Here is a 26805-nt window from a genome sequence, read left to right as displayed (position 1 = left end):
ACCTTTTTTGTACCATGGACCGGTTTATTATTGACAATACTCTTGCGGACTGGCCAACCGGTGGTGGGGGGGGGGGGGGGGTGCGGTGGTGGTAAGGTTGCCAACGGACAAGAGTAGCAGTCAAATACGTTGTGTTTACCCTGAGAAAGCCTACAATGCCCATGAAGCCTTCCACGGGCACGAGTGCGCATGTGTGTACCTGCTGATATTTTTCTACAAATCGTTTTTGGCTATTCTGTTTTGGCAGTGTTAATCACAACCGAAATATAGGTGATAAGTGGCTAATACACTCAATTTCCTTTCTAAAAGGGTTTATCTTAACAAATTTAATATTAAACACACCGCATATTTTCCTCGCATGAATATAGTGATAAGTCAATTATCAGGGGAGGACGGGGGAGCTTGAAGTAAGTGTTAAATGAACTTCCAGTAGAAGTGGTAGAGGCAGGTTCGATATTACCATTTAAAGAAAAATTGGATAGCTATATGGACAGGAAAGGAATGGAGGGTTGTGGGCTGAGTGCAGGTCGGTGGGACTAGGTGAGAGTAGTGCTCAGCACGGACTAGAAGGGCAGAGATGGCCTGTTTCCATGCTGTAATTGTTATATAGTTATATAAGTCACTTATAAGTCAATAGCATCATAACATTTTAAGTAACGTTTAGATACTAAATACACAGCGCATATTTTCCCCGTATGAACATATAAAATCATTGCAACGCACCAATATCGCTGAATCAGTGGGAACCCTGGGCTTGTTTCCCTGCAACAAGACGATCCTATCGAGGGTGATAGGAGACAGCGATACTCAAAGGGGGTTCCTTATGTCCAGTCTATTCCGCAATTTAGTTTCTGTGGCACTAATTGCAGAGATATGTTGGAAATGGAAGCAACGTTTTCAGTGCTTTTGTGGCTATCTCAGGATATTTAGCATTGACTTTGATCCAGAATGCCGGCAGAGATGTTATGTCAAACATACTTTTCAGCTTGCCGTCATTTGCAAGCTCGAAGAGTTGATCTTCCCACGCTGACATGGATGAGGTGCGGGTAATGACAACACGTGTGTTCAAGCTCAACAGAGCCTGGCAGGGAATGAGGAAAAATGCAGCTGAGTCATATCACCAAATCATACCGTTTTCTCACAGCCCAGCAGTACATGCTTTGCGGCCTGGCACCGGTCCACGGCCCGGTGGTTGGGACCACTGACCCAAAACATTCAAAAACTACAGATGTATCATGGAGAAACTTCTGACAAACTGAATTACTGTCTGGTATGGATTAAAAATGGCTACAGAAAATTGTAAAATTAGTCAGCTCCATCTTGGCCACTCCAAATTATCCAAAACATTTTGAAGGAACAGTGCCGCAGAAAGGCGACATACATCCTAAGGGACTCCATCACCCAGCACACGCCCTTTTCTCTCATGATATGATTGTTGTGATCGGTGATTTTAACTTACCTAATATCGATTGGCATCTCCCTAGAGCAAGGGGTTTAGATGAGGTGGAGTTTGTTAGGTGTGTTCAGGAAGCTTTCCTGACACAGTATGTAGATAAGTCTACAAGAGGAGAGGCTGTACTTGACTTGGTATTGGGAAATGAACCTTGTCAGGTGCAATCTCTCAGTGGGAGAGCATTTTGGGATAGTGTCTACAACTCTTATTTCCTTCACCATAGCACTGGAGAGGGATAAGATCAGACAATATGGAAAACATTTACAAACGTAATTGGGATAGGGGAAATATGATGCTATTAGGTAGAAACATGGGAGTGTAAATTGGGAGCAGCTGTTCTCAGGGAATGGCATGGCAGAAATGTGGAAAATGTTCAGGGAACAGTTGTATGGCATTCTGCATAGGTATTTTCCACTGAGGCTGGTAAAAGAACCAATGTGTACAAAGGCTGTTGTAAATCTGGTCAAGAAGAAAAGAAGAGCTTACAAAAGGTTCAAAAAACTAGGTAATGATAGAGATCTAGAAGATTATAAGGCTAGCAGGAAGGAGCTTAAGAAAGAAAGTAGGAGAGCCAGAAGGGGCCCAGAGAAAGCCTTGGTAAGCAGGACTAAGGAAAACCTACAAGGACATGAAGAGCAAGAGGATAAGACATGGATAAGGCAGAATAGGACCAATTAAACTTTCCAGTATGTATGGAACCAGCAGAGATAGCTCAGGTATTAATGAATACTTTGCTTCAGTATTCACTACGGAACAGGATCTTGGCAATTGTAGGGACGAAAAACCTGAGTGTATAGACAGACATTAAGAAAGAGGATGTGCTGGAACTGTTGAAAGTTATCAAGTTGGATAAGTTGGATGGGATGTACCCCAGGCTACCAAGCGAATTGAGGGAGGAGATTGCTGAACCTCTGGTGATGATCTTTGCATCATCAATAGGGATAGGAGAAGTATTAGAGGATTGCAAGTTTGCAAATGTTTCCTTGTTCAAAAAAGGAGCAGAGGTAATCCAGGAAATTATAGACCAGTGAGTCTTACTGCAGTGCTGGGCAAGTTGTTGGAGAACATCCTGAGAAACAGGATTTATGAGTATTTGAAGAGACATACAGGTGTCCCCGGTTTTTTGAACGTTCGCTTTACGAAAACCTCACAGTTACAAAAGACCTACATTAGTACCCTGTTTTCATTTTCAAAAGGTATTTGCACTGTTACGATAAAAGGCAGTGTGTGCCCGGAGCAGCCACTCTCCCCCGGGTTCGGAACGGCATTGCTTAAACACGTTGCATTGAGCAGCCGTTAGCAAGATGAGTTCTATGGTGTCGGAAAAGCCTGAAAGAGTAAGGGTATTACACTTAGTGTAAAACTAGACATAATTAAGCATTTCAATCATGGTGAACGGAGCAAGGACAAAGTGAGTTTGGCTTGTGGAAGTTGACGAAGATGATGTTGAAGAGGTTTTGTCATCCCATGACAAAGAACTGATAGATGAAGAGCTGATGCAATTGGAAGAGGAACGGATAACAATCGAAACTGAATGCAGAAAGTGAAGCAACTGCTTGAGATTTTCGCCGCAATTATAAAGTACGACTTTAATTTTGAAAGGGTACATAGGTTTAGGGGATATTTTCAGGATGGTTTGAATGCTTACAAAGAATTGTATGATAGAAAAATGCGTGAGGCTCAGCAGTCAAGCAAGCCTTCCACATCAGCCACAGCAGACGACGAACCTCGACCTTCGACATCAAGGCGGGCAGTCATAGGAGAAGATGAGTTGCCTGCCCTGATCGATGATGAGGTGACAGCCCCGTGTCCCACCACCCCAACACCCGGGCCCCAGACAGATACTGTACCGATTCGCGAAGAACACAGCGGTAGCCGGGAGGCACACAGCACATCATTAAGAAAAAAGCTGAAATAAACATGCTAATTAATTAGGTGCCACCTAGCACGTAATCGTCTGCCCAGATCAGAGGTGATGCAGTCGGCAATCGCCTCTGATCTGCGCTGACATTTACGAGCTGGGCAGCACCTAATTAATTAGCATGTTTATTTCGGCTTTTTTCTTAATAATGTGCTGTGTGCCTCCCGGCTACTGCTGCGTTCTTCGTGGCAATGTACCGGGTCGGTGGCCCAGAGGGTGGGGGCCACTGCACCACCCAGCCTGCGATGACTCAGTCTAACACACCATCATCAGTGTGCTCGGCGCTGTTTTCCCAATTCCGGTAAGTGATACTACACTGTGCATACGTTATTTCTACTTTATATAGGCTGTGTACTTTTACGTGTTATTTGGTAGATTTGGCAGCTTCATAGTTTAAAGGTTACTGGAGAGCGCGTTTATGCCAACAGTGCTTGCGTGAGATTTTTGCTATGGAGATCTGTGCAGGCAATTGTTGTAGAGAAGTATCTCTACTTTATATAGGCTGTGTATTTATCAAATCATTCCTGCTTTTACTATATGTTACTGTTACTTTAGGTTTTATGTGTGATTAAGCATGATTTGGTAGGTTATTTTTGGGTCTGCGAACGCTCACAAAATTTTCCCATATAAATTAATGGTAATTGCTTCTTCACTTTACGACATTTTGGCTTACGAACCATTTCATAGGATCGGTCTACCTTCGGATGGCAGGGGAGACCTGTTTTCTTATATGTAGAGACATAGTCAGCATGGCCTTGTCAAGGGTGGCTCATGCCTTACTGAGGGTGTAATAAAACACATTGATGAAGGTAAAGCAGTGGATGTAGTGTATATAGATTTCAGCAAGGCATTTAGAAACATAGAAACTGTACAGCACAATACAGGCCCTTCGGCCCACAAAGCTGTGTCGAACATGTCCTTACCTTAGAAAATTACCAAGGGTTACCCATAGCCCTCTGTTTTTCTGAGCTCCATGTACCTTTCCAGGAGTCTCTTAAAAGACCTTATCATATCCGCCTCCACCACTGTCACTAGCAGTCCATTCCACGCACTCACCACTCCCTGTATAAAATACTTACCCCGACATCTCCTCTGTACCTACTTCTAAGCATTTTAAAACTGTGCCCTCATGTGCTAGCCATTTCAGCTCTGGGAAAAAGCCTCTGACTATTGACACGATCAATGCCTCTCATCATCTTGTACACCTCTATCAGGTTATCTTTCACCCTCCGTTGCTCCAAGGTAAAAAGGCCAAGTTCACTCAACCTATTCTCATAAGATATGCTCCCCAATCCAGGCAACATCCTTGTAAACCTTCTTTCCACCCTTTCTATGGTTTCCATATCCTTCCTGTAGTAGGGTGTCCAGAATTGAGAACAGTACTCCAAGTGGGGTCTGACCAGGGTCCTATATAGCTGCAACATTACCTCTCTGCACCTAAATTTAATTCCACGATTAATGAAGGCCAATACACCATATGCCTTCTTAACCAGAGAGTCAACCTGCTTTGCGTGTCCTATGGACTCGGACCCCAAGATACCTCTGATCTTCTACACTGCCAAGAGTCTTACCATTAATACTATATTCTGCCATCATATTTGACCTACCAAACTGAACCACCTCACACTTATCTGGGTTGAACTCCATCTGCCACTTCTCAGCCCAGTTCTGCATCCTATCAATGTCCCGCTGTAACTTCTGACAGCCCTCCACACTATCCACAGCACCTCTAACCTTTGTGTCATCAGCAAATTTACTAACCCATCCCTCCACTTCCTCATCCAGGTCATTTATAAAAATCAGGAAGAGAAGGGGTCCCAGAACAGATCCCTGAGGCACACCACCAGTGACCAACCTCCATGCAGATTGTGACCCATCTACAACCAGTCTTTGTTTTCTGTGGGCAGGCCAGTTCTGGATCCACAAAACAATGTTCCCTTGGTTCTCATGCCTCCTTACTTTCTCAATTAGCCTTCCATGGGGTACCTTATCAAATGCCTTGCTGAAATCCATATACACCACATCTACTGCACTACCTTCATCATTATGTTTAGTCACATCCTCAAAAAATTCTATCAGGCTCATAAGGCACAACCTGCCTTTGACAAAGCCATTCTGACTATTCCTAATCATATTATGCCTCTTCAAATGTTCATAAGTCCTGCCTTTCAGGATCTTTTCCATCAACTTACCAACGACTGAAGTAAGACTCACTGGTCTATAATTTCTTGGGCTATCTCTACTCCCTTTCTTGAGCAAGGGAACAACATCCACAACCCTCTAGTCCTCCAGAACCTCTCCTGTCCCCATTGATGATACAGATATCATCGCCAGAGGCTCAGCAATCTCCTCCCTCACCTCCCACAGTAGCCTGGGGTACATCTCGTCTGGTCCTGGTGACTTATCCAACTTGATGCTTTCTAAAAAAAATGCAGCACATCCTCTTTCTTAATATCTACATTCTCAAGTTTTTCAGTCCGCTGTAAGTCATCCCTACAATTGCCAAGATCCTTTCCGAAGTGAATACTGAAGCAAAGTATTCATTAAGTACCTCTGCTATCTCCTCTGGTTCAATACACACTTTTCCACTGTCACACTTGATTGGTCCTATTCTCTCATTTTTATCCTCTTGCTTTTCACATACTTGTAGAATGCCTTGGGGTTTTCCTTAATCCTGTCTAACAAGTCCTTCTCATGGCCCCTTCTGTCTCTCCTAATTTCCTTCTTAAGCTCCTTCCTGCTAGCCTTATAATCTCCTAGATTTCTATCATTACCTAGTTTTTTAAACCTTTGGTAAGCTTTTCTTTTCTTCTTGGCTAAATTTACAACAGCCTTTGTACACCACAGTTCCTGTACCTACATCCTTTCCCTGTCTCATTGGAATGTACCTATGCAGAACTCCACTCAAATATCCCCTGAACATTTTCTACATTTCTTCCATACATTTCCCTGAGAACATCTGTTCCCAATTTATGCTTCCAAGTTTTTGCCTGATAGCCTCATATTTCCCCCTACTCCAATTAAACACATTCCTAACTTGTCTGTTCCTAAATGCTATGGTAAAGGAGATAGAATTGTGGTCACAATCTCCAAAATGCTCTCCCACTGAGAGATCTGACACCTGACCAGGTTCATTTCCCAATACCAGATCAAGTATGGCCTCTCCTTTTGTGTCAAGAAACCTTCCAAACACACCTAACAAACTCCACCCCATCGAAACCCCTTACTCTAGGGAGATGCCAATCGATATTTGGGAAATTAAAATCTGCCACCACGACAACTCTGTTATTATTACACCTTTTCAGGATCTGTTTCCCTATCTGCTCCTCGATATCCCTGTCACTATTGGGTGGTCTATAAAAACACCCAGTAAAGTTATTGACCCCTTCCTGTTCCTAACTCCACCCACAGAGACTCCGTAGACAACCGCTCCATGTCTTCCTCCTTTTCTGCAGCCATGACACTATCTCTGATCAGCAGTGCCATGCCCCCACCTCTTTTGCCTCCCTCCCTGTCCTTTCTGAAACATCTAAAGCCTGGCATTTGAAATAACTATTCCAGTCCCTGAGCCATCCAAGTCTCTGTAATGGCCACAACATCATAGCTCCAAGTACTGATCCATGCTCTAAGCTTATTCTCTTTGTTCATAATACTCCTTGCATTAAAACAGACACATCTCAAACCATTGGTCTGAGAACGTCCCTTCTCTATCACCTGCCTATCCTCCCTCTCACACTGTCTCCAAGCTTCCTCTATTTGCAAGCCAACTGCCTCTTCCTCCGCCTCTTCAGTTCGGTTCCCACCCCCCAGCAATTCTAGTTCAAACTCTCCCCAGTGTAAACCTCCCTGCCAGGATATTGGTCCCCCTTGGATTCAAGAGCAACCCGTCCTTTTTATACAGGTCACTCTTGCCTCAAAAGAGGTCCCAATGATCCAGTAATCTGAATCTCTGCCCCCTGCTCAAATCCCTCAGCCATGCATTTATCCTCCACCTCACTCTTTTCCTATATTCACTGTCACGTGGCACAGACGGTAACCTGGAGATTACTACCTTTGAGGTCCTGCTTCTCAACTTCCTTCCTAACTCCCTGTGGTCTGCTTTCAGGACTTCCTCCCTTTTCCTGCCTATGTCGTTGGTACCAATACGTACCATGACCTCTGGCTATTCTCCTTTCTGCTTCAGGATATTATGGATGTGATCAGAAACATCCCAGACCCTGGCACCTGAGAGGAAAATCACTATCTGTGTTTCTTTCCTGCGTCCACAGAATCATATTTGACAAGGTTCCCTATGAGAGGCTTATTCAGAAAGTAATGAGGCATGGGATCCAAGGAGAACTTGCTTTGTGGATCCAGAACTGGCTTGCCCACAGAAGGCAAAGGATGGTTATAGATGGGTTATATTTCACATGGAGGTTGGTGACCAGTGGTGATTCACATGGATCTGTTCTGGGACCTCTCCTGGTTGTAATTGTTATAAATGACTTGGTTGAGGAAATAGAAGGGTGGGTTAGTAAGTTTGCTGATGACACAAAAGTTGAAAGTATTATGGATAGAGTGGAAGTTGTCAGAGGTTACAGCAGAAAATTGACAGAATGCAAAACCGGGCTGAAAAGTGGCAGGTGGAGTTCATCCCAGAAAACTGTGAAGTGATTCATTTCATTAGGTCAAATTTGAAGACAGAACATAGTATTAATGGTAGGATTCTTAACAGTGTGGAGGATCAGAGAGATCTTGGTATCCGAGTCCGAAGGACACTCAAAGCTGCTGGACAGGTTGACAATGTTGTTAAGAAGGCATACGGTGTTGGCCTTCGTCAATTATGGGATTAAGAGCTGAGAGGAAATGTTACAGTTGTATAGGACTCTAGTACTGTGTTCAGTTCTGGTCACCTCACTATAGGAAGGATATGGAAACTATAGAAAGGGTACTGAGGAGATTTACAAGGATGTTGCCTGGATTGGGGTGCATGCCTTATGAAAATAGCAAGAGTGAACTTGGCTTTTTCTCCTTGGAGCGATGGAGGATGAGAGATGACCTGATGGAGGTGTATAAGCTGATGAGAGGTATTGATAGTGTGGATAGTCAGAGTTTTTTCCCAGGGCTGAGATGGCTAATACAAGAGGGCCCAGTTTTAAGGTGCTGGGGAGTAGGTACAGAGGAGATATCAGCTAAGTTTTTCACTCAGGGAGTGGTGGGTATATGGAATGCACTGCTGACAACGATGGCTGAGGTGGATACAAAAGGGTCTTTTAATGGACTCTTTAGATATGTACATGGAGCTTAGAAAAATGGAGGCCTATGCAGCAGGGTACCTTTGTCTTTCACAAAACCACATTGTTCTTTACCTATTTCAGCTTGTATCTTACTTTTAGCTCTTGTCATCAAAATTCTTAGAAGTATCTTAGTGATATGACTCATTAAACTTACGGTCCTATGTAATTCTATGATAATGGTACCGTCCTTTGCTTTCAAACATCCACCTGAAGAACAGAGGAGAAAGACAAAGGGACAAGAAATTCAATATTAATGTTAAGGATACTATCAGAACGAGCTATTCAAGTGCAAAAAGATTTGTTTGTTTGTTTTATCGACTACACAAAAGCATTTGATAAAGTGAAGCACAGTAAGTTATTTAAAATATTACTGAAAGCTATAGATCTAGATTTGAAAGACCTCCGCCTAATCAGAAATCTGTACTGGGAACAAACTGCTGCTGTAAGAATAGATGGAGAAATGAGTCAATTTACGAAAATCAAGAGAGGCGTTAGACAAGGGTATATTTTCTCCCCGATTTGTTTAATGTGTACAGTGAAACAATATCACAAAAATTAAGTGACATCTTGGGAATCAAAGTTGGCGGTGAAAAGTTAGTAATTTCAGATATGCAGATGACACTGTGTTAATTGCAAGTATGGAGGAAGAACTACAAATCTTAATTGATATAATTGATGAAGAAAGTGCTAAAATGGGTCTATCTATCAATTGCATAAAAAAAACAGAATGTATGGTGATATCCAAAAAGAAGGAGAATCCTATCTGCAGGCTGAAAATAAATGGGGAAGACTTAAAACAAGTACAGAACTTCTGCTACTTAGGAAGCTGGGTGACATTGGCATCAAAAGAAGAATAGGGATGGCAAAAAACACCTTCACGAGAATGAAGAGTATACTGACCAATGCTAAACTAGGCAGGACAACCCGCCTCAGAGTACTGAAATGTTAGGTTTATTCAGTTATGTTATATGGCTCAGAATGTTGGACAATATCTAGTAACATGAGGAAACAAACTGAAGCAGCAGAGACGTGGTTTTTGCGGAGGATGCAAAGAATATCATGGATGAAACGAATATCTAACGAGGATGTCATGAACCGAACAAGCACAAAAAGAGAAATCATGTATGTGATCATGAAAAGGCAACGTAACTTCATTGGACATGTGATTAGGAAAGAAGAGTTAGAATGCACGGTAATTATGGGACAGATTGAAGGGAAGAAAGTGAGAGGAAGACAAAGACAAATGATGATGGAGACAGCAGCCAGAGAACTGGAAATGGATACCAATGAATTGATCCATTTGACCAGAAACAGGAGTGTGTAGGCCATGGCAGTCAAAGCTCAAAAAGCTCAAACTAGTCATGGCACCTGATGATGATGATGATAATGCAGCAGGGTAATTCTAGGCAGCTTCTGAAGTAGGTTACATGGTCATCACAACATTGTGGGCTGAAGGGCCTGTAATGTGCTGTAAATTTCTATGTTTTATGTTCTATGTTCTCACTGTTACTGTCAGGTAGGTTCAGAAGCCTGAAGGCACACACGGCTTCTTCCTCTCTACCATACAATTCTACACAGACATTGAACCTTTGGACGCTACCTCACTATTTTTAAGTATATATATCATTTCTGTTTTTGCACTATTCTTAATCATATATATATATATATATATATATATACACACACACACACTTACAGTAATTAATTTAGCTACTGCTAAAGAATCAAGTTTATTATCATGCCAGTGATAATAAACCTGACTCTATTTCTGAATTGCAGGCAAATTGGACCAAATTAGGAAAGTTTTTTGGTGGGCATGGACATGTTAAGCAGAAGGGTCTATTTTCATGTGCATAACTACAACGTGCTTAGTCTGCCAGAGAGTGAGAACAAATTATAACCTGTAAAATTGGGATGTACCTTCTTTACCAGTGTAATGGTAAAATGGTTACATCATCAAAGTGAGTAGTTGAGACAAGTAGCCAAGTAGATTAAAGAGAAGGCAGATGTGATTAGAAGGAATGGGGCGGGGGATGTATGGAAAAAGATAGATGAAAGATTAAGACTTCTGTGAAATATAAACATTGGCATGGACTAGTTGCCTGATCCATGCGGTAGTGTCTGTAATTCCTTGCAACAGAAGTGGGGCTTTCCAAGCCTTTTATATTTGCAATTCATGACCCTGCTATAAATTCTTGTCATTCTGGTGATTAATTTGATGCTAATGTCTTACTAATGACAGTGGCGACAATATGAGTGAGGTTGATGTTCTGGAGCATGCTGATATTAAGGGAGGAGGTGTTGGAGTTGTTAAAATACATTAGGACGGATAAGTCCCCCGGGCCCTGACGAAATATTCCCCAGTCTGCTCCACGAGGCGAGGAAAGAGATTGCTGAGCCTCCGGCTAGGCTCTTTATGTCCTCGTTGTCCACGGGAATGGTACTGGAGGATTGGAGGGAGGCGAATATTGTTCTTCTGTTCAAAAAAGGTAGTAGGGATGGTCCAGGTAATTGTAGACCAGTGAGTCTTACGTCTGTGGTGGGAAAGCTGTTGGAAAAGGTTCTTAGAGATAGGATCTATGGGCATTTAGAGAATCATGGTCTGATCAGGGACAATCAGCATGGCTTTGTGAAGGGCAGATTGTGTCTAACAAGCCTGATAGAGCTCTTTGAGGAGGTGACCAGGCATATAGATGAGGGTAGTGCAGTGGATGTGATCTATATGGATATTAGTAAGGCATTTGACAAAGTTCCACATGGTAGGCTTATTCAGAAAGTCAGAAGGCATGGAATCCAGGGAAGTTTGGCCAGGTGGATTCAGAATTGTCTTGCCTGCAGAAGGCAGAGGGTCATGGTGGAGGGAGTACATTCAGATTGGAGAGTTGTGACTAGTGGTGTCCCACAAGGATCTGTTCTGGGACCTCTACTTTTCATGATTTTCATTGACAACCTGGATGTGGGGGTAGAAGGGTGGGTTGGCAAGTTTGCAGATGACACAAATGTTGGTGGTGTTGTGGATAGTGTAGAGGATTGTCAAAGATTGCAGTGAGACATTGATAGGATGCACGAGTGGGCTGAGAAGTGGCAGATAGAGTTCAACCCGGAGAAGTGTGAGGTGGTACACTTTGGAAGGACAAACTCCAAGGCAGAGTACAAAGTAAATGGCAGGATGCTTGGTAGTGTGGAAGAGCAGAGGAATCTGGGAGTACATGTCCACAGATCCCTGAAAGTTGCCTCACAGGTAAATAAGGTAGTTAAGAAAGCTTATTGGGTGTTAACTTTCATAAGTCGAGGGATAGAGTTTAAGAGTTGCGAGGTAATGATGCAGCTCTATAAAACTCTGGTTAGGCCACACTTGGGAGTTCTGTGTTCATTTCTGGTTGCCTCACTATAGGAAGGATGTGGAAACATTGGAAAGGGTACAGAGGAGATTTACCAGGATTCTGCCTGGTTTGGAGAGTATGGATTATGATCAGAGATTAAGGGAGCTAGGGCTTTACTCTTTGGAGAGAAGGAGGATGAGAGGAGACATGATAGAGGTGTACAAGATAATAAGAGGAATAGATAGACTGGATAGCCAGTGCCTCTTCCCCAGGGCACCACTGCTAATACAAGAGGACATGTCTTTAACGTAAGGGGTGGGAAGTTCAAGGGGGATATTAGAGGAAGGTTTTTTTGCTCAGAGAGTGGTTGGTGCATGGAATGCACTGCCTGAGTCAGTGGTGGAGGCAGATACACTAGTGAAGCTTAAGAGACTACTAGACAGGTATATGGAGGAATCTAAGGTGGGGGGTTATATGGGAGGCAGGGTTTGAGGGTTGGCACAATATTGTGGGCCCAAGGGCCTGTAATGTGCAGTATTATTCTATGTTCTATGTTCTATGTAATATGTGTGGTATTTATTTTTAGGAAGAATTGGCTACAACTCTGGAATCATTGAAAATGAAGCATGCTCATCACCAAATCATGAAGTCCAATTATGAGGAGAACCTAACTTTGCTGATGGTGCGAGTATTAAATATTACATTATGCAGCCCAAGAAATTAGTAGAAAATATCGCAATTATGTCGTTCATGGTAGGATTTTCCATTAAAAGATGAGGCTTGAGCTTCAAACATAATATAAATCATAAAGATCCTGGAATCTGGAGCAAGGCACAAAATTCTGGAGGAATTCAGCAGCATCTCTGGAAGGATATAGACAGTTGATGTTTTGGTCAAGACCCCAAATTTAGACTGAAAGATAGAAGGGTTAGTATAAAGTAGAGAGAAGTGTAGGAAAAAGCATAAAAACATAAGAACATAAGAAATAGGGTTAGGAGTAGGCTATCTGGGCTATCGAGTCTGATCCTCCATTCAATAAGATCATGGCTGATCTGGCCATGGACCCACCTCCATCAACCTGCCTTTTCCCACAACCTTTAGTTCCCCCACTATGCAAAAATCATTCCAAGCTTGTCTTAAATATATTTACTGAGGTAGCCTCCATTGCTTCATTGGACAGAGAATTCCACAGATTCACCATTCTCTGGGAAAAGCAGTTCCTCCTCATCTCCGTCCTAAATCTATTACCCAGAATCTTGAGGCTATGTCCCCTAGTTCTTGACTCACCTACCAGTGGAAACAACTTTCTTGCCTCTACCTTAACTATCACTTTCATAATTTTCTATGATTCTATAAGACCTCCTCTCATTCTTCTTTATCCCAGTGAGTACAGTCCCAGGCAACTCAATCTCTCCTCATAGACTAACCCCCTCATCTCTGGAATCACCCTGGTGAACCTCCTCTGCACCACCTCCAAAACAAGTATATCTTTCCTCAAGTATGGAGACCAGAAATGCACACAGTACTCCAAGTGCGGCCTCACCAATACCCTGTATAGTTGCAGCATGACCTCCCTGCACTTGAATTCAATCCTTCTAGCAATGAAGGCCAACATTTCAACATTTCATCTGCCTTTTTGATAGCCTGCTGCACCTGTAAACCAACCTTTTGTGATTCATACATAAATACCCTCAAGTCCCTCTGCACATTTAAATAATAATCTGATCCTCCATTTTTCCTTCCAAAGTGGATGTCCTCTCATTTCCTGACATTGTATTCCATCTGCCAGACCCTTGCCTGCTCACTTAACCTATCTACATCTCTCTGCAGACTCCATCTTCTACACAATTAGCTTTTCCATTCAATTTAATATAATCAACAGATACACTACACTCATTCCTCTCTTCCAGGTTGTTAATTATATCATGAACAGTTTCAGACCTAGCACCTAACTGAGGCAAGCCGCTCACAACCAGCATAAGACCATTGTATCCCAACTCTCTATTTTCAATTAGTTATTCAGTCTTCTATCCATGCTAATACATCATCCCAACTCTATGCATCCTTATCTTATTAATGCCTTTTATGCAGCATCTTATCAAATATCTTTGGAAATTCAAGTAAATAATGGCCACCTGTCCCCGTCTTTCCACTGTGCTCATTATATCCTCAAAGAACGCCAGCAAGTTTATCAAACAGGACATGCCTTTGATGAAACCATGTTGTGTTTGCCTGATGCATCTATTTCTTTCCAGATGTGTTGCTATTTCTTCTTTAGTGTTAACCGAGCATTTTCCCAACATAGCATGTTAAACTAACTGGCCTATAGTCACCCACCTTTTGCCTACATCTTTTTTTGGACAGTGGTGTGACATTTGATGTCTTCCAAACCGCCGGAGCCTGCCCAGAGTCCAGAGGATTTTGGTAAATTGTCATCAAAGCCTCTACTATAATGTCTGCCATTTCTTTCAATACCCTGGGATGCATTACATCAGGACTAGGGGACTTGTCTATCTTTAATCCCACAAGTTTGCTCAGCACTACGTCTTTAGTGATAGCTATTGTATCCAAGTCCTCACCTTCCATCATATCCACAACATCTCTCTTTAGCATGTTTGAAATATCCTCTACTGTGAAGAACAACACAAAAAAGTCATTCCAAGCCTCTGCCATTTCCTCATTACCCAAGATCAATTCTCCCTTCTTATCCTCTGAGGGACCTACGTTCACTTTAGCCACCTTTTTCTGCTTTATATAATGATTAAAAACTTTTACTATTTGTTTTTATATTTATGCTAATTTATTTTCATAATCTATCTTCCCTTTCTTTATTGCTCACTTAGTGGTTCTTTATTTCTTTTTAATGTTTTCCCAATCTTCCAACTTCCCATTACTCTTGGCGACTTTGTACACACTTGATTTTAGTTTGATGTCTTCTTTATTTCCTTAGTTATCCAAGGCTGGCTGTCCCTGCCCTTATTGTCCTTGCTTTTAACCGGAAAATACTTTTGTTGAGCACTGTGAAAAAATCTCTTCTAAAGCCCTCTACTGTCCTCAACTGTCTACCATATGGCCTGTGTCCCAGACCACTCTAGCCAAATCCTCCCTCATCCCACTTTAGTCTCCATTGTTTAGCATAATACACTGATTTTAGATTGAACAATTGCAGCCTCCATTTGAATGAAAATCATACTGTGATCACTCTTTCCGAGAGGATCCCTAGCTACAAGTTCACTAATTTTACTTGTCTCATTGCACAGGACCAGAACTAAGAAAGCACATGCTTTTGTATCAAAAAAGCCATCATGGATGCATTCTATGAAGTTCTCTTTAAGACTGCCTCGACCAATTTGATTCACTTAATCTATATGGACGTGGAGTAAGACTTTGTAGTGATCCAGATTAAGTGGTGGGGTGTTGGTAGGATGGGGAAGGAGAGAATGAAAATAGCAACAACATAAAGATAGGAATAAAAGGAGGAGGTTGGGGAGGATAGATGGGAACAGTGAGGGGTGAAGAATCAGTGAGAGGAGTGTGTGTGATGAGCAAATGGAATCAGTGAAGAAGCGGGTGTTGGGGATTGAGGTAAGTGTAGAAAAAAACTAGAAGATCTTATAAAAGGACATAGAGAGGGAGCAATTTATCCAAAGTTGGAAGCAGGAGAATTCAGTATTTATGGAAACATAGAAACATAGAAAACCTACACCACAGTACAGGCCCTTCGACTGACAAAGCTGTGCCAGACATGTCCTTAACTTAGAAATTACCTAGCGTTACCCATGCCCTCAAATTTTTCTATCCAGGGGTCTCTTAAAGAGACTCTGTCATATCTGCCTCCACCACTGACGCCGGCAACCCATTCCGCACACTTACCACTTGCTGCATAAAAAACTCAACCCTGCAATCTCCTCTGTACCTACTTCCAAGCACCTTAAAACTGCCCTCTCGTGCTAGCCATTTCAGCCCTGGGAAAAAGCCACTGACTATCCACACGATGAATGCCTCTTAACATTTTATACACCTCTGTCAGGTCACCTCTTATCCTCTGTTGCTCCAAGGAGAAAAGGCCAAGTTCATTCAACCTATTCTCATAAGGCACGCTCCCCAATCCAGGCAACATCCTTGTAAATCTCCTCTGCACCCTTTCTATGGTTTCCACATCCTTCCTGTGGAGAGGTAACCAGAACTGAGCACAGTACTCCAAGTGGGGTCTGACCAGGGTCCTATCTAGCTGTAACATCACCCCTCAGCTACTCAACTCAATTTCATGATTGATGAAGGCCAATACACTGTATGCTTTCTTAACCATAGAGTCAACCTGCTTAGCAGCTTTGAGTGTCCTCTGGACTTGGAGCTCAAAATCCCTCTGATCCTCCACGCTCCCAAGAGTCTTACCATCAATACTTTATTCTGCCATCATATTTGATCTGCCAAACTGAACCACCTCACACTTATCTGGGTTGAACTCCATCTGTCACTTCTCAGCCCTGTTTTGCATCCTATCAATGTCCCACTGTAACCTCTGACAGCCCTCCACATTATCCACAAAACCCCCAACCTTTGTGTCATCAGCAAATTTACTAACCCATCCCTCCACTTCCTCACCCAAGCCTTTAATAAAAATCACGAAGACTAAGGGTCCCAGAACCGATCCTTGAGGCACACCACTGGTCACCAACCTCCAGGCAGAATATGGCCCGTATACAACCATTCTTTACCTTCTGTGGGTAAGCCAGTTCTGGGTCCATAAAGCAATTTCCCCTTGGATCCCGTATTTCCTTACTTTCTCAATAAGCCTTGCATGGTGTACCTTGTCCCGTGTCTTGCTGATTTCTATATACACTAAATCTACTGCTCTACCATCATGAATGTATTTAGTCACATCCTCAAAAAATTCAATCAGGCTTGTAAGACATGACTTGCATTTCACAAAGCCATGCTGACTAATCTTAATCATATTATGCCTCTCCAATTGTTCATAAATCCTGCCTTTCAGGATCTTCTCCATCAACTTACCAACCACTGAAGTAAGACGCACTGGTCTATAATTTCCTTGGCTATTTCTACTCCCTTTCTTGAATAATGGAACAACATCCTCAACCCTCCAGTTCTCTGGAACCTCTCCTATCCCCACTGATGATGCAAATGTCATTGCCAGAGGCTCAGGAATCTCCTCCCCCACCTCCCACAGTAGCCTGTGGTACATCTCATCCGATCCTGATGACTTATCCAACTTGATATTTTCCAAAAGCTCCAGTACATCCTCTTTCTTAATATCTACATGCACAAGCTTTTCAGTCTGCTGCAAGTCATCCCTACAATTGCCAAGATCCTTTTCCATAATGAATACTGAAGCAAAGTACTCATTAAGTACCTCTGCTATCTCCTCCGGTTCCATACACACTTCCCTCTGTCAGAATTAACAGGACAAATATAAGAGAAAGATATCAGAGCCTCTGATGGATTAAGGTTGCTGTCTAACTAGTATGGGTCAAGTCTCTAGGTCAATTTCCATCAAAAGATAAAAATGTTTTAACGTGGCATGTCAACGGAGAGATCTTTGAACTCTTACACAGCCTATATGTGCTTCTAGTCCATCCTTGACTAATCAGAAAGTGGAAAGATTATCATTTATTCTTTTGCCAATTACTAAACATCATTAATCTTCATGTCTGACATTTCTATAGCCGAGTATTAATCCTTTTTAATTGAGGTTTTAGTAACATTGAAGCTGGGGAAGGCTATAAAGCACCTTGAATTTCTCTTTTCTGTTAGGATTTGCCAGGTCCTTTCCCCCATATCCCTCAATTTCCTCTGTGCACAAATATCTATTATATCAGATTTTGAAATCCTAAAATTTCACAGCCACATTATGGAAAATATTAGAAGTTTACTATTGTCTGAAAAAAAATCAGTCCATCGGACCCTGGTCAGACCCCACTTGGAATACTGTACTCAGTTCTGGTCACCTCACTACAGGAAGGATGTGGAAACCATAGAAAGGGTGCAGAGGAGGTTTACAAGGATTTTGCCTGGATTGGGGAGCATGCCTTATGAGAATAGGTTGAGTGAACTCAGCCTTTTCTCCTTGGAGCAACAAAGGATAAGAGGTGACCTGATAGATGTGTATAAAATGGTAAGAGGCATTCATCGTGTGGATAGTCAGTGGCTATTTCCCAGGGCTGAAATGGCTAGCATGAGAGGGCAGGTTTAAGGTGCTTGGAAGTAGGTACAGAGGAGATGTTAAGAGTAAGTTTTTTTACACAAAGAGAGGTGAGAGTGTGGAATGGGCTACCAGCGACAGCGGTGGAGGTGGATATAATAGGATCTTTTAAGAGACTCTTGGACAGGTGTATGGAGCTCAGAAAAATAGAAGGCTATGGGTAACCCTAGATAATTTCTAAGGTAAGGACATGTTCAGCGCAGCATTGTGGGCCGAAGGGTCTGTTTTGTGCTGCAGGTTTCAATTGTATATGATTACTTATTCCAGGATGAAGTATCAATGACAGAGCAAAACATTGGGAAGGTCTTTGTGCGCCTTCAAGAGCTCCTGAGAAGGGAAGAGGAGAGCATTATGCAAGAACTCCACAATGATGCTTGGCAACGCTTCACGAGGCTGGAAGAAATCATCATGCAGCTGACCTTTGAACTGAGTACATTATCAGACATCATTCAAGCTGTCACCGAGGACCTTATTCTGGAAGATGCCCTTACATTCCTAATGGTGAAGTATTTTATATGAACCCATAAAATGACCTCATTATTCTGCTCCCTCATTTGCACTTTACTGTGATCTCTGCTGACTTTTATGCACAGTACTGCTGGTGCAAAACAACTAATTTCACAGCATATATCAGTGATAATAAACTTTATTCTGATTATGATTCATTTCACACTATATTTTCTTCCCAACTTGAACCTGTATTCAGCCAGTCAGGGATAGTATTAATCAACCCACCTGTCCTGGGGAAAGACACATGAAAGTTGATTTATTTCCACAGTGTAGTTGGAAGAGTGAGGTGGAATTATTTCCTGTACCTAATAAAGTGGCCACATAGAGTATATACAAGTCACATATCATACCACTGAAGCAACTGTGCCCAGGAACACTGGAAAGAATAAGAAAGCTATCTGCCCTATGGCATCTAGCTGTTGGAGAATATAGGAGTGATGGACTACATGTGCCTAGACCACATTACTTGCTAAGTCCAGTTGAGCTTTATAGCAACATTTACTATCGCAAGGTATCGTCCCAGTTTTCCATGCTCCCAGCTCCAGCTTTCTTATCATAATCTCGGTAGGTCTGTTCTAATTTCAACACCAATATATGATCTCAGAGGATATCTGCTCTTATCCCTGCACCATCTTCCCAACTCTGGTCTGTTATGATCTGACACCAATGTATCATGACCTCAGCATATTTGCTCTGAACCCAGTTCCAGTTCCATGGTACAATATCTACAAAATGAATTGAATTTCTTGTTTCTAGTAATCCAACATTAGTCAGGTATTTAATTCATTCCAAGTTTCATCTTAAACCTCAAAATATTACATATCTTTCTCTACCATACACACATTATGAGATGATCCTGTGGGATGATGGGTTGTAGTGAAACACAATCCTTTACGCTCATCACCAACTCACTAAAAACATCACTTCAATTGATATTTACCAAAGCAAGTCTATTGAAAGCTTTGTGCAACGTATTTGTGGGTTTCTGCCTGTAATGTTAGAAATCTCACTCAGAGGAGTCACAAAGACAACAGATAAACTGACGTACCCTACTCTAGTGTCATTATAAAGTGAAGAGGCAGTTCAGTGTGCTTCAATACTGTACTGAGATGTGACAATGTGCAGGAGCTTTAGTCTAGGTCTGGCATACACGGAGTTTAATTCAACAGTGCAAAAGGAGCTTTACTGTGAATTCAGTCAATAGCTCTTCATTCTTGGAAATGACTGATAGAATTATAAAGGGGAAGATTTACTTTGCATCTTCCCTGTAAATGTCACCACACCTGTGAGTGTTGGATGCTAACAATGGAAGAAATGTAGTTTAATTGGAAGTGAATTTAGTTGCTAAAACTTTATTAGTGGTAGTCAAAAGAAGTTTCTGCTTAGTCAATAAAAACTTCACAGACAGGATCATGTTTAAGAAAATTAAGAAAAAGAATCTGATACTATGTTTGATCAGGTGAAGTGTGTAGGATCCTGATACCTAACATACATCCTCTTGCAATGATAAACATATTAACATTGTATGCTTTTCTCTTTTCAGAAGCTAAAAACAGCACAAGAAAGGTAACTCCATTTTGAAATTAGATATTAATTAATTTGAATTTATCTCAGTTGGCAAACTAATATTTAAATTTCAATCTCTATTCTAGAGTTAAAATGGCAATTTCTGATCCCAGCGAAGTGTCTGTAAAGATGGACGATGCCAAGTACAACATCCTAATGATATACTATACCTGGAAAAAAATAGTCAATGAAATTGGTTTTAATACCGGTGAGGAAAGAAAGTAGTTGTCTGTTGTTGGGACTTAGTTACCATATTCCTTCACCTACCTACCAGCAGTTTTCAGATAGTGAGTCTGCTGTCAGACAGGATTGTTCAGCACCATGTATTCTAAATTAATTTATGCCCAGGCCTAAACCAGATGGGATATTGTTTCAAAAGGCGCATGATGCATCACACAAGTACCAGGAAAAGTCTACAATAAGACATAGCTGAGCTGCCTCTTCCTAAATTTCCCACCAGGACCATGATGGAGTTAGGGTATCAATGGGGTAGATTGTAGGAAACTTTTCTCCATAATAGGCACATCACTAATTATAGAGCAGTAATTTAAGGCGAAGAGCAAGAGGAGTAGTGAAGATCTGAGGAAGACCTTTCTTGCTCAGAGGATGGATGGAATCCGGAATACATCCTAAAAGAGTGGTGGAAACAGCACTTTCTCATATTTATAATATATCAAAATGAGCACTTGAATTCCCAAGCCAATACACAGAAGTCTGCAGACAAAGTGTCCATCAGTGGGATGAAAATAAACAGATAATAAATAATCAGCATGGTCGGGTGAAAGTTCTTTTCTTATGCTGTATGTCTCTAGACTCTGACCCTATAACTGAAGGGTGTAAGTGAAAGGGTAACTAAAAAGGTGTAAGAGACGTAAACACGAGGAAATCTGCAGATGCTGTGTTGTTGGGTGTAAGAGAATTGTATTTAATCTTTTACTCAAAGCTGCAATTATCCTCACCAAAGAAACACCAGGATTAAATTTTAAAACAACACACACCAAAGTTGCTGGTGAACGCAGCAGGCCAGGCAGCATCTCTAGGAAGAGGTAAGTCGACGTTTCAGGCCGAGACCCTTTGTCAGGACTAACTGAAGGAAGAGTTAGTAAGAGATTTGAAAGTGGGAGGGGGAGGGGGAGATCCAAAATGATAGGAGAAGACGGGAGGGGGAGGGATGGAGCCAAGAGCTGGACAGGTGATTGGCAAAGGGGATATGAGAGGATCATGGGACAGGAGGCCCTGGGAGAAAGAAAAGGGGGGGGAGACCCAGAGGATGGGCAAGGAGTATAGTCAGAGGGACACAGGGAGAAAAAGGAGAGAGAGATAAAGAATGTATGTATATAAATAAATAACGAAGGGGGTACGAGGGGGAGGTGGGACATTAATGGAAGTTAGAGAAGTCAATGTTCATGCCATCAGCTTGGCGGCTACCTAGACGGAATATAAGGTGTTGTTGCTCCAACCTGAGTGTGGCTTCATCTTTACAGTAGAGGAGGCCGTGGATAGACATGTCAGAATGGGAATGGGATGTGGAATTAAAATGTGTGGCCACTGGGAGATCCTGCTTTCTCTGGCGGACAGAGCGTAGGTGTTCAGCAAAGCGGTCTCCCAGTCTGCGTCGGGTCTCGCCAATATATAAAAGGCCACATCAGGAGCACCGGACGCAATCACCCCAGTCGACTCACAGGTGAAGTGTTGCCTCACCTGGAAGGAGTGTCTGGGGCCCTGAATGATGGTAAGGGAGGAAGTGTAAGGGCATGTGTAGCACTTGTTCCACTTACAAGGATAAGTGCCAGGAGGGAGATCAGTTTTGGAGGGATGGGGGGTACGAATGGACAAGGGAGTCGCGTAGGGAGCGATCCCTGCAGAAAGCGGGGGGGGGGGGAAGATGTGCTAAGTGGTGGGATCCCGTTGGAGGTGGCAGAAGTTACGGAGAATAATATGTTGGACCTGGAGGCTGGTGGGGTGGTAGGTGAGGACCAGGGGAACCCTATTCCTAGTGGGGTGGTGGGAGGATGGAGTGAGAGCAGATGTGTGTGAAATGGGGGAGATGCATTTGAGAGCAGAGTTGATAGTGGAGGAAGGGAAGCCCTTTTCTTTAAAAAAGGAAGACATCTCCCTCGTCCTGGAATGAAAAGCCTCATCCTGAGAGCAGATGCGGTGAAGACGGAGGAATTGCGAGAAAGGGACGGCATTCAACTCTGCTCAGCCTCCGGGTCCAACATATTATTCTCCGTAACTTTCGCCACCTCCAACGGGATCCCACCACTAAGCACATCTTTCCCTCCCCCCCCCCCGCTTTCCGCAGGGATCACTCCCTACGCGACTCCCTTGTCCATTCGTCCCCCCCATCCCTCCCCACTGATCTCCCTCCTGGCACTTATCCATGTAAGCGGAACAAGTGCTACACATGCCCTTACACTTCCTCCCTTACCACCATTCAGGGCCCCAAACAGTCCTTCCAGGTGAGGCGACACTTCACCTGTGAGTCGACTGGGGTGATATACTGCGTCCGGTGCTCCGGATGTGGCCTTCTATATATTGGCGAGACCCGACGCAGGCTGGGAGACTGTTTCGCTGAACGCCTACACTCTGTCGACCAGAAAAAGCAGGATCTCCCAGTGGCCACACATTTTAATTCCACATCCCATTCCCATTCTGACATGTCTATCCATGGCCTCCTCTACTGTAAAGATGAAGCCACACTCAGCTTGGAGGAACAACACCTTATATTCCGTCTAGGTAGCCTCCAACCTGATGGCATGAACATTGATTTCTCTAACTTCCGCTAATGCCCCACCTCCCCCTCGTACCCCATCCGTTATTTATTTATATACACACATTCTTTATCTCTCTCTCCTTTTTCTCCCTCTGTCCCTCTGACTATACCCCTTGCCCATTCTCTGGGTTCCCCCCCCCCCACTTGTCTTTCTCCCTGGGCCTCCTGTCCCATGATCCTCTCATATCCCTTTTGCCATTCACCTGTCCAGCTCTTGGCTCCATCCCTGCCCCTCCTGTCTTCTCCTATCACTTTGGATCTCCCCTCCCCCTCCCATTTTCAAATCTCTTTCTCACTCTTCCTTCAGTTAGTCCTGACGAAGGGTCTCGGCCTGAAATGTTAACTGTACCTCTTCCTAGAGATGCTGCTGCGTTCACCAGCAACTTTTATGTGTGTTGCTTGAATTTCCAGCATTTGCAGAATTTCTGTTGATTGTGTTTTAAATTTTAAAAGGTGGCTTTTTCAAAGGAGCAATTTAAATGCACCGAAATTAAACAAACATTTACTCGGGGATTAAGAGAGACGCCACGCATCCAAGCTTGCTGATGAGAGACACTGGAAATAGTCAGATAAAAAACTTCAAATTACAGAGATAACAAACCAATGAATTTAAAAGTAAATAAGTGTTAGGGTAATCTACTCTGGATCTGAAAGCAATAGAACATTTAACCTTTTGTTAAAAACAATGCAGGCCAAAATGGATTTTAAAAATGCAAACACGAGGAAATCTGCAGACGCTGTAAATTCAAACAACACACATAAAAGTTGCTGGTGAACACAGCAGGCCAGGCAGGAGGCCTAGAGAGAAAGAAAAGGTGGGGGGGGGGAACCAGAGGACAGGCAAGGGGTATAATGAGAGGGACAGAAGGAGAAAAAGGAGAGAGAGAAAAAAAGAATGTGTGTATATAAATAAATAACGGATGGGGTATGAGGGGGAGGTGGGGCATTAGTGGACCAGACAGCATCTCTAGGAAGAGGACAGATAACAGCCAGTGAAAACAATGGAATAATGTATTAACATCCAAAGGAGTGATTTACAGAGAGATTGAAATTATGTATAAAGTCTTGGCTAGATCATCACCTACAAAATGCTGGAGGAATTCGGGAGGTCAGGAAACAAATACAGAGGTAAATAGGTATTTCAGACTGAGCCCCTTCATTGCAACTAGAACGGAAGGATTAGAATCCTGAATTAACTTTCTTACTCTCCCCACCTTCCATAGATGTCACCTGACCTGCTGAGTTCCTCCAGCAGTTTGAGGGTGTTACTCAAGATTTCCAGCACTGCAGAAACTCTTGTGTCTTGACTAGATCCTGTAAGGTGTGCTGAATGTAGTTCAGGTTACAAACCACAGGAAGGATGAATTTGAATTAAATACACCGGAATGCTTTGAATTTCTTTGGATTAAATTACAAAGAAAAATCGTAAAGGCGTAAAACACGTGTTTCACCCAAAGTTAGAAGATTAAAATGAATTGAAATAGTTTAGTATTAAGAGGGGTTGATAGTCTCAAGAGAGAAAATGCTTCATGAATTTCCAAATATTCAGAAGCTTCATTCAGGAAGCTGTTGGTGAAGAAGAAACTATTTCTAATACATAATTGTGGGTCATCAGCCAGTAATGAGAAAGAGGACACGCAATGTATGGAGTGTTCCTTAATGATGAGTTTAGAGACTAGGCAGCTAAAAACAGAGCTAATAGTAATGGGGCCAAAGAAATCAGAGAATGAATCAAAGAAATGCCTTTTTCCTGGTAAACTGGAATGGTATTGTCTTCATTGTCCTCAAACAATGCTGTCTATGGGTACCCTCACTATATGTATTACCATGTTTGATATGCTAAATGACAAAATCAGTCTAGTCAGCAAGCTTCCTTCAAGTCAGTTGCAATGAAGAAAATAACTTGACTCGTATTGTCTGTTTTGATGACAGAGATCAATAGAACCCCGTTATCTAACATTGTTTAAAATGGGCCTATGAGACCTCACTCTTAACTTATTTACAACAAGAGCTCAGCAAAGTAATATTGGTTAGAAGTTTAAATTTTCCACAGAACTATTTAAAATTTTTGCTGCTGTGCTAGAAAGCCAAACGCCTTACAGTCTTTATATATTTTTTGTTTGTAGATTATATTGTATATATGTTCTGTTATAAATGACTGCAAGAAAATGAATCTCAAGTTAACTATATGTAATTTGATAATAAATTTAATTTGAACTTTGAGCTTTGTACTTTGAGAGAACAATATAATGAAGTATGGTGCAACATAGTAAAAGTGGAATCTGAATTTAAAGTGTTTGTTTTTATTGTAATGTATATAGCTCTTTTGGAGCTCTGTAATTATCAATGGTTGATTCCTACATGATAAAATTTTTTCACTTTGTCAAGATATCATATTTTATTTCAGTACATTTCTTCACTCTTCTAAGTTAAAATTTTTAATTTTTGCTTCAGTGCTGCTGAGTCTAGATGCTGAAACTGCACACCGGGACCTCCTCATCTTCAACAACATGAGCAGTGTCGTATACAGGCATGGTCTGAAGAAACCCCTGGATAGCAGCTTGCGATTCACTACCCATCCCTTTGTCTTGGGCAAGCAAGGGTTGTCATCTGGAATACACTACTGGGAGATCTTTGTAGGTTGCAAGACAGATTGGATTTTAGGGGTGACTAAAAAATCCGTGGAACGTAAGATGCATATCTCATTGACACCTCAAAATGGTTTATGGACTTTGGAGAAAAGAAATAATCACTACTTGGCAAACACTGTGCCCCATGTGATTATCTTCTCACGGTTAAAGTCCCAAAAAGTTGGAATTTATCTCAATTATGAAGGTGGTTTGGTATCCTTTTACAATGCCGACTATATGAATTTAATATACACCTTCAAAGCCACATTCATGGAGACATTGTACCCCTTGTTCAGCCCAGGATTTAGTTTCACACCACTAAGAATAATCCATGTAAACCCTTGAAAGAGTAGTCCTGTGACTTAAGTACAGTAACAAAACTAGTAACACTTAATGCTGCCTGTGAGATTATTGAAGATATAATCTGTTAAACCAAAATCATCTGGTTTATGGCAGCACCCAACTCATCACAAAATTCATTGCAACTTCTCCTTAATCTAGTAAACCAGTTTTTTTTTTTTACTTCTCACTTTCTATCCTTGCATCCTACCCATTATAGCTCCAACACAGAAAGCTGAAAAGCAAGTGCACATTTCAAACACCTCCCACGCCGTCTGGAATAAATCTGTTCATCAAAGCACCATTTCTCTTAGTGTGCAATAGATTCAATGTCTTCTCTTAATAAGGTTACTGTGCCTTAAACATGTAAAAATAGTTCCCATGAAAGAACAAGCAAGAAGTTCATTACTGTTGTGTTAATAAACAAAACATTTAATGGCTACTTACCCATGGTATTGCAGATGATTTAATTGTAACATCTCAGTATAACACTAATGGAGATCTAACTCAGTAATGTGGTTTGATTGAATAAACTATCTGTGCAAATATATGTGTATATAGGCACTCATATGTGTGTGTGTGTGTATGTGTGTGTGTTTACCAGCAGAATCAGATTCTGCTGAGGTGGGCTGAGCACTTTAACACCCTGCTTGATCAGGATTCTGACGCAAACCCCACCATCCTGGACGAACTGCCTGAACTCCCTCCTATCCACAACCTCAGTCTACCTCCAGCCTTCCAGGAGGTTCTATCAGCTGTCCATTCCCTTAAGAACAAGAAGTCCCCTG

At 42.1% G+C, this 26805-nt stretch overlaps 1 protein-coding gene across 1 annotated transcript in view; it reads left to right on the top strand.

Annotated features, from left to right (window-relative positions):
- The window catches only part of LOC134341420 (zinc-binding protein A33-like), a 36388-nt gene extending 10365 nt beyond the window's left edge, over positions 1-26023 (top strand). Inside the window, exons 2-6 of the mRNA XM_063039281.1 lie at positions 12560-12655; positions 18464-18697; positions 20250-20272; positions 20359-20480; positions 25503-26023. Coding sequence (XP_062895351.1) covers positions 12560-12655; positions 18464-18697; positions 20250-20272; positions 20359-20480; positions 25503-26023 — 996 coding nt within the window. The remainder of the gene's footprint in view (positions 1-12559; positions 12656-18463; positions 18698-20249; positions 20273-20358; positions 20481-25502) is intronic.
- The last annotated feature ends 782 nt before the right edge of the window (positions 26024-26805 follow it).

The sequence above is a fragment of the Mobula hypostoma genome (genome assembly GCF_963921235.1).
Source record: "Mobula hypostoma chromosome Y unlocalized genomic scaffold, sMobHyp1.1 SUPER_Y_unloc_1, whole genome shotgun sequence".
Lineage (NCBI taxonomy): Eukaryota > Metazoa > Chordata > Chondrichthyes > Myliobatiformes > Myliobatidae > Mobula > Mobula hypostoma.
Note: the sequence above shows the minus strand (reverse complement) of the source record. Positions and strands in the feature narration are given on the sequence as shown.